Source organism: Stigmatopora argus, chromosome 23, assembly GCF_051989625.1.
Source record: "Stigmatopora argus isolate UIUO_Sarg chromosome 23, RoL_Sarg_1.0, whole genome shotgun sequence".
In the NCBI taxonomy this organism is placed as follows: domain Eukaryota; kingdom Metazoa; phylum Chordata; class Actinopteri; order Syngnathiformes; family Syngnathidae; genus Stigmatopora; species Stigmatopora argus.
This window is the reverse complement of record NC_135409.1, coordinates 7,869,470-7,877,590: the sequence shown is the minus strand read 5'-3', so window position 1 is coordinate 7,877,590 and position 8,121 is coordinate 7,869,470. Positions and strand designations below refer to the sequence as shown.

The window sequence follows — 8,121 nt, the reverse complement described above, 5'->3', positions numbered from 1 at the left end:
TAACATCAAATTTACATTTCAACCAAATGAGATCACACGTTACGATGATAAACACGTCCAATTTAAACAATACAAGCTATCACATTAGCTTAGTACAACATGGATAAAGCATTTCCTTTGAGTTTGGATCACTGCCAGATTTACATCATTTAGTGATCAATTATGGATTATTTCAAATTTTCCACAAGTTTTACCCTGCAACTCTAGCCGTGTAAAAAGACAGATCACCCATAAAGAAATGACATGACACTGCCTTAAACCCTTTTTATTTTTAGGTGGGGGGGAGGGGTGGAATGCCACTCATTTCTTGCAAAAATTCATTGGATAAAATAGATCCGTAGAAAAAAAATAAAAAGTCCCTGATTCTGTGATTGACTTGTCGGTGGACTTAAGGTCTCTGAGCCAGCCGACTCTTTCCCTCCTCTATTTCGGCGAGCTTGATGTGCGTGTATGACAAGATTCCCACCAGGGTGCAAAGAATCCCCAAAGCCTGAAGGAGTCACACGGCCGTCGTCAGTCGTTTGGAAGCAACTAACACATTTTGTGACCGAAGGCTCACCTGGTTGAACGACAGCGGGTCCTGAAAAAGAACGTACCCGCCCACCAGTGTTAGGCAAAATTTGAAGTGGCCAAACATGTTGTAGCTGGGAAACTTGGAGTCAAGGACAAAAAAATTGGGCACGTTGACAAATTGACCACCACGCCTTTGGCTCATTCACTGCCACCGACTGCGACGGGCGTCCAATCCCTAACCCAAAAATGGATTGAACTGGGCTGCCCTAATTTAAGGATACGTAACAGCCGACGTGTTTCCGATGATCCAGTAGATGGACAGGTTGACCAGGAAGGCCACGACTCCAGAAAAAAACACAGTCAACTGGGGGGGAAGAAAAAAAAAGAGGACGCAAAGCACATTCAATACAAACAAAGGCCCAATGCGAGTCGGGCAGAAAAAGCAGCCGACCAGAGCTGGTAGAGACCAGGGTCCGAATATTCCCCCGTCACCCCCGAGCGGCTCGAAGAAGGGGATAATGATGAGCAGGAAGCCTGATGACAGGGGAGCCTGGTAGTACAGGAGCTGCATGGAGTTCACCTGGAGCTCGTGTTGTTTTGCTCCCACCCACTAAAAAAAAAACGGAAAAGAGACAGATGGATAGAAAAAAAGTTAAAGAATTGCACAGAAAAGGCCCTTTTCTGACATGAGTGACCTTTGGCCTCATCCCCCTAACTTTTCGTACTGGAGGAATCCCTTGATTTGTTCTTAATCGATCTTACAGACCGAGCAGTTAAGCAAAAGAAATTTGGCGGCTCACCACTTGGTAGAGTGAGGTCACCAGAACGCCCAAGGTGGCGAAAAGCGTCCCGGGCACGTTGAAACGCACGTCGTAGTACGAATTGAGAATCACGCCCAAGGTGATTGGCACCTGCACGGGTTGGAGAGCAAAAACAAGCAAGATGAATCAGGACAAAGTGGGCGTTGAGGGGACAGCGCGGCGACGGGGGGAAACCTGACCAGGGTCAGTTGAATCTTGGTGGAGAAGGTCTTGTTGTAGAAGGCCGTCTGGATGAAGATGATGACGGGCGTGGTCATGGCTTTGGCAAGCTGGTACGTGCCCACCGAGTTGTTCTGCAGCGACAAGTTGGTGAAGGCCACGAAGCCGCAGAAGCTGAGCGCCAGCCAGCCGATGCGGCGCAGCGGCAGACGTTTGGGCGAGAAGACGTCCATCTTCTGGCACCCGTACAGCCCCAGCCAGGTGACGGCGAAGTGGACCAGGGTCAGGGTCATGTTGGGGAAGCCGTAGTGCAGGTAGATCCACTTGTTGAGGAAGACGATGCAGATGGACGACAGCAGGTTGGCCAACAGGCCGACCGCGATGCGGCGGTTGGCGGGGAGGCTGAGCAACTTCTCGCCAGCCATCGCTGGCGCCGCCTTTACTCCTTCGATCCTTCAAACTGTGGCAAGAGTCGAGCGGCGCACCTTTAGCTGCCATTGACGGCGACGAACGTCCTGTCCGTTTGGACTGGATCGTTCCATCGCCCTCAATGGCGCTGAAACAGGATTCTTCCGTGCCAAACGCAAGCAATCTGCATACCTGTCAACCTCTGCCGATAACTGCCCTTATAAATGATTATGATTCCCCTTACAAACCCCCCAAAAACCTTACAAACACCGTACGACTCATACGAGTCGTACGGTGTTTGTAAGGTTTTTGGGGGGGTTTGTAAGGGGAATCATAATCATTTATAAGGGCAGTTATCGGCAGAGGTTGACAGGTATGAATCTGGCCCGAGCATTCCCTCAAATACGGAATCATCCTGGACTGGAAAATGCACGATAAAGTGCTCTCGAGATTTCATCAGCGTGACCTCCAATTACCAAAGAATTCTGCCACGCAGCCGGAAAAGTTTCATTCTCTTACCTGAGGTCCTCATCTTGTGAGTGGGGGCTCTACTGGTCCTCGGACGGCTTCTCCGCGAGTCTGATTGGCAAATATGAGGAAAGTGACACGTCTTTTTTTCCGGGGCAGTCAAAGCTGAAAGCTCACCCAACCTTATTGCAACTTTTGACGCGGCGTAGTTGGACCCCAGAGCTCCCTGGAGCGAGACAGGTTTTCATTAAAAAGACGGCTTTGTATTCCCTATTTTTCCATTCTATGAGGGGGTTTGCCTTCATTACCGCCACCTACTGGTGTGGAGTGTGAACAACAGCGCCACACGAGTCAAAATAAAACGTTAAAACAAAAACGTCTAAAAGTATAAAACCATCTTTCAAAATTAGTCTGGGTTTCTTTTTAAGATCGTGGCAATTTTTACGGGATAAAAACAAAATGTTTATTCCATGTTTGTTATAAAACAGTCGTGCCCGACTAACTTTCAACTGAACTTTATTTAAAGGCAGTGAGTGGCTCCTTAGCCGGTAACCGGTCAAATAGTCCCAGGGGCTATTTAGCCGGTAACCTATGATATAACATTGAGTGAATAGGGGATTTTCTAAACCATTCAACCAATCTTATTGAAATTTGATGTCTTATTGCCAATTGATAGATTTTAACATTAGGTGAATAGGGATTTAATGACTATTATTTAGGCAGTGGCTCCGTAGCTGTAGTTTCTTACTATTTACCCCACACCGAATTCTTACCGGCTAAATAGCCATATGGGGCCATATAGGCTATTTGACCGGTTACCGGCTAAGGAGCCACCGCCTTAACATTTGAATGGTCAGGTTTTCTGCTCTAGTTTACGACAAATAGGGGATTATATTTCAAAGCAATACGCACGGACAAATCTAATGAACACGAACATATTTATTTATTATTTAACATATAAAACATAAGAACTCTGAATAGAACTTTTCAAACAAAGTGCACTTGTGCAGAACATAAATAACATTGCCAAACTCTGGGGCAAACAGAGGAAGGCGCACAATTGCTTTGGTCGGCTTATTGCTGCTGAACTCAACTCAACTGCCTGTCGATCGATGTATTTAAAGAGCGTGCAACGGCACTCGACGGCTTCTAGAACATTCTGACCCGAGGGAACTGAGGGTCGCGTCTCATCTGAGGTAGGCGAACTTAACGTGAACTTTTCGTCACGAGACGAAGGGAGGGGCCAAACCGCTCAGCCGAAGTAGGTGAGGACCACCGCCTGGATGGGCTGGCGGCACATGGGGCACAGCTTGTTGCGCTTTTTGAGCTTGCGGGCACAGGCGTAGCATGACATCAGGTGGCCCGTCTTGCCGTGGACGATGCAGCCATTCTTGGGGTGGGACTGGCAGATCAGGCAAGGCTCCAGGCACGACTCGGGCAGGCGCATGTCGGCCGAAAGGCCGCGCTCCGCCGCGGCCGAAACCGCCGGGCCTCCCCCCGGCTCCTGGCTGTCGTCGACGACGACGACGGACGGGGGCCCGGAATCTGCGGGGCACGCTCGCTCCTGGGACATAGCAGAGCTGCAGGAGGACGACGGGCGCGAGGTCTGAGAGCCACGGCTGACCGTCTTGCCATCCGGCACGTCCACGCCCTCCGCGGCGTCGGAACCTTCGGCCAACGGGGGAGGGAGACGATTGAACTTCTCGTGCCTCTTGCCACACGCACACATTTGGCGGCAGAGCTCGCGGGACCCACCGGTAGCATCTGCCGGCGCGGCGGTCAAAGAGGCCTGGCGTAGCCAATCCTGGCGCAGGCACCAGCAGCGCATGCAGTTGCTCGGGAGAGGCACCTTCAACTGGGTGCACTCCTCGCAGCGCCAGAAGTCCTGCCGATGAGCACGAGCCCCCCCGCCCTCAAGTCAGTTGCGCGCGTCGGTCCCGCCCGAGCCGGCCCGCGTCCGCTACTCACGGCTTCGGTGATCTCCGTGTCGTCATCGGAGTCGTCTGCCAGGGTCGTCAGCTCACACACCTTTTGCGCCGGCGACAGAAGCTTCAGATGGGTTTGCCCCGCGATTCAAGCGAGCCTTTGCACGTGGCCTTACGTCAGAATCGGCGGACAGGGAGCTGTCGTCGTCCTCCTCCTCCTCGGGATCGGAGGATCGCAGCTCATATTCGACGCTGAAGTCGTCGTCGTCGTCCGAGTCGTCGGCCAGGGTGCTGTCCGTCACATCCGAGTGGCCCGCCTTCACAAAGGAAGTTGAGAATTGCATGGATCCAGTTTTTGTCCAACTTTACGTCTTTTTGAGTCTGTCCGTTTTTGCTACCGAGACTCGTAGCTCGTTTTGTGTTTTTGCTGCTTTTCTGTCTTAATGATTTGGTGATTCTTAATGATCCCATTGACTTTGATTTGCTTTGTACTTTTTGCTTTTGCTTTGTTGTTCTGCGGCCTTTGACTGTACTGTCTAACTTATAAATATGCCTACTTTTCTTGCTACCGTCACAATGAAATTTCCCGAATACGGGATGAATAAAGTTATCCAATCCAATCCAATGTACGAATGAGGTCAGTGTTTGTCATTTTGGTTTGTTTTTCTTTAACTCACAACACTCTGGCTCTCTGCCTGGCTGTCGTTGAGTCTCTCTGTTGCATCAAGTCCACCAATGAGGTACCAGGAGTAGGTGCGATGAAAAACAACAGGGTAGTTGTCCGAGCGACCCCTTTTCACGCCGTGCCCCTCGTCTCCGTCCGCATCGTCGTCGTCGTCATCAACCGGTAAGTCGATGGAGGGACCTGAGGGGGGCGCCACGCCGGTGTTAAAGCTCACGTTATGGACGGGACGCGCCGAGGCGGACTGACCGGCGCCATTGCTCCTGGAGCTCCAGCGGCGGCGTCTGCCACTCTCAGAAGAAGGGATGGGCTCGGCTGCCGGCTCCTGAGGTGAGGGAAGGTAAAGTAAGGATGGCCTCGGGTTAACTGTCAATGGCTTCATTTCCACGACATTTTTTTTGTACCTGCTCAGCTTGCGGAGCCCGGTCCAGGCTGCCGGAAGCACCGGAAGAGTCGGGAGACGGACCTGAAGAGGATGGACAACAATTGTTACAACCGCTTCTGCGTAAATGAGGACTTTTGTTTCAACGGGATGCCCTGCCTTGGCTTCTTCTCACGGTCACAACGTTCTTGTTGAGCTTGGCGTACACAGCCCTGTCCCGGAGATCGGGTGGAAAATGGTGAGCCCAAGTTGGACGGGCAACGTGGTGGCTGGCGAGCGCGTCTCACCGAGGTTCCTTGACAGAGAAGCTCTCCACGCCCATGATGTTTCCTAGCGGGTCCTGAGCACAACGAACAATGTGCTGCTCTTCCTTGTCGTACAGCTCCTTCATGGAGATGTACTTGCCCACGTAGAACGTCACCTAACGGCGCATTGCACAACCCGTTAGCGATGCGTTAGTAGCTGTGGTGTTTGAAAATCTTGACTTCCGACTTACATCTTGCATGGGCATAACATCTTTGGTGGAGCCCACTTGTTTCAGCAAATCGGCTAACTGCGGCGTGGGACGAACCTGAACGCAAAAAAGGGGAAACGGCGAGCAATAAGTCAATGCGTCTCACTGATATTCTTAACAGAAATGGCTTCTAACAACTCCTGAAGCCATGATTTTTATTCAAATGCACGATAACTTGAAAGGAGATGAGAGAGAGAGAGACTCCAGTCACACTCACAAGTCTGCAATCACTAGAGTGGTCCATCTTGTCATCAGTTGCCGGAGAAACAATCTGCACATAAACACACAGGACGTCAAGAAAAGCTTGCTCGACTTTGCATCACTTCTATCACCAAAAGTCAGTATTTTTTTTGGGTCAATGAATTGATGGCTCTAGGTTAACTTACGGTCTACATTTTGTAACACGAAAGGAAACTAAATACTGGATTTAACTGCAAATGAAATTATTTGAATAAAGCTTAGCTAGGCTTTGATTAAAAGCTCTGAGTGTATCACATCAGAAGTGACATCGCCATCCCATTTTGAGCAAAATACCTGTAAATACGCAGAAAATGCTATTCGCGACAAGAGTAAACCGTTTTTAAAAGGTATTTTTGCGGGGAAAAATACAAATGACAGACCATACCATGATTAAAAAGAATAGAGTCCAAAAGCCTCTGCGTGTAAACCGTCCCCAAATGAATAGTGCAAAGAGTTAAAAGTGCAGAGCAGTCAGAGAGCCTCGGGGAGGGGAGCCTCGCTCTTATAGTGTGCATCCAGGACATGTCAGGGCTAGACTGGATCGCGAGTAGACGCCGTGACGCAGTCACGTCTCCTCCGCCAATCAGAGCCGTTCCAGCTGACTCAGGGGCACGAGCGGGGTTGGAACAGCTGATTAAATAATACAATTTTTTTACACGGACATGCCGGGACTAGTCTGTTATGACTCATCACTATTCCAACCCAGGCTAACTAGTAACTAACTGGGTTAGCTGGTTAACAGGACAAATATGCCGTTTTTAAAAATAGAAACAGTAACAGTGAAACCCCAGAACAGGAACAAAATCCAGACTTTTTCACTGTAAAGGAACACAACCACTTGATTTGCGAACACTACAGTCGAAAATCATTTAAACACAAACTTTAATTGATAAAAAATCTGTTCTATTCACCAATTTTGTTATACGCAGTGGTATATAATGACAGTAAAGGCTTTTGATTTGATTTCTGAAGCAAATGCCACATTTGTGCCACGGAATACACTAAAACATGCCTTCAAGGCACCCATATCTACTGAAGTTTCCCGTAAACGGTAGTCGCAACGAATTCATTTTTTTGTTATTTAATATAAATCCACCTTTGTAACTTGACAACTGCCTTTGACGCTTCCAGTTCACTCGTATTCGACTTCTATCGGCGTCAATTCCGAGCATCTTTCAGAGGCGTGCCTAGTCCGCTGCGTCATACACGAGAGGGGAATATGCCCGGACTTGTTTTCCCGCTAGTGGCTGCGCGCATGCGTCGAACGAAACAAACATTACGAGTTCCTACCTGTGCGCATGCGTCGAACGAAATGAACATTATGAGTTCCTGGCTGTGCACATGCGTCGAACGAAAAAAACATTGAGTTCCTGGCTGTGCGCATGCGTAGAACAAAACGAACATTATAAGTTGCTAAAGGCAAATAAAAGTCACAAAATGCTGTTTTCGGCGCATTAAACGTTCAAACACGCATACGTTGTCTTTGTGAACTGTCTCTACCCGTTACAAAGTGAAAACGAGGCCCACTGAGACAACACGCGAGGCGTCCATTATGCTAACGTGGGCTAATCCGAGTCGAAACTTGGAATTTATTTCGCCTGAATCCATTTAACAAAACGTTTTGTTAGTTTCAGTTACCGCATGGCTATGATGCATCCTCAATAAAACACATGCGACACATGCTCAACTCACGTTGCTTTACGTTGGGTCAGCCAAGAAAGTCCAAGGCTCCGCGGCCTACTACGCACAAACGCCACCTTTATCAAATGCAATCTATTACATGCACATTACATCATATTTGATAATATCGTGAGTCTCATGAGTATCCCTACGCGTTTCGTCCAGTGAACGTCTTATGGCCAATTTGTGATTTAACAAAAAACAGGTGCGACAATTTAAGCTCCTCTCGGAGACTCTCGTTCATTACCCTCTAACGTCCGCGACAGCGACCCTCTTGGTTGTTTACTCTCTAACGTCCGCGACAGCGACCCTTGAGGCCAACCACTGCA

At 49.1% G+C, this 8,121-nt stretch overlaps 2 protein-coding genes across 5 annotated transcripts; both read right to left on the bottom strand.

Annotated features, from left to right (window-relative positions):
- Positions 1-249: 249 nt before the first annotated feature.
- Positions 250-2,681, bottom strand: slc35e3 (solute carrier family 35 member E3). 2 transcript variants are annotated; one of them, XM_077593993.1, is made up of 8 exons: positions 2,552-2,681; positions 2,421-2,480; positions 1,514-1,953; positions 1,314-1,424; positions 965-1,123; positions 795-877; positions 560-644; positions 250-490 (listed from the first exon to the last, which is right to left on the bottom strand). In XM_077593993.1, exons 3-8 carry the CDS (start codon positions 1,916-1,918, stop codon positions 389-391), a joined length of 945 nt encoding a protein of 314 aa, XP_077450119.1. In that variant the 5' UTR covers positions 1,919-1,953; positions 2,421-2,480; positions 2,552-2,681; the 3' UTR covers positions 250-388. The 2 variants fall into 2 exon arrangements, with proteins under 2 accessions (XP_077450119.1, XP_077450120.1); XM_077593994.1 differs by having other exon boundaries at positions 2,421-2,640.
- A 609-nt stretch (positions 2,682-3,290) lies between these two features.
- On the bottom strand, positions 3,291-8,067 carry mdm2 (MDM2 proto-oncogene). 3 transcript variants are annotated; one of them, XM_077594326.1, is made up of 12 exons: positions 7,805-8,067; positions 6,090-6,143; positions 5,855-5,929; positions 5,646-5,779; positions 5,518-5,570; positions 5,381-5,442; positions 5,226-5,301; positions 4,972-5,159; positions 4,471-4,611; positions 4,338-4,397; positions 4,125-4,254; positions 3,291-4,037 (listed from the first exon to the last, which is right to left on the bottom strand). In XM_077594326.1, the coding sequence occupies exons 2-12, from the start codon at positions 6,114-6,116 to the stop codon at positions 3,622-3,624; spliced, it is 1,362 nt and encodes a 453-aa protein (XP_077450452.1). In that variant the 5' UTR covers positions 6,117-6,143; positions 7,805-8,067; the 3' UTR covers positions 3,291-3,621. The 3 variants fall into 3 exon arrangements, with proteins under 3 accessions (XP_077450452.1, XP_077450453.1, XP_077450451.1); XM_077594327.1 differs by lacking the exon at positions 7,805-8,067 and adding an exon at positions 7,209-7,777; XM_077594325.1 differs by lacking the exon at positions 7,805-8,067 and adding an exon at positions 6,498-6,952.
- Positions 8,068-8,121: the final 54 nt, after the last annotated feature.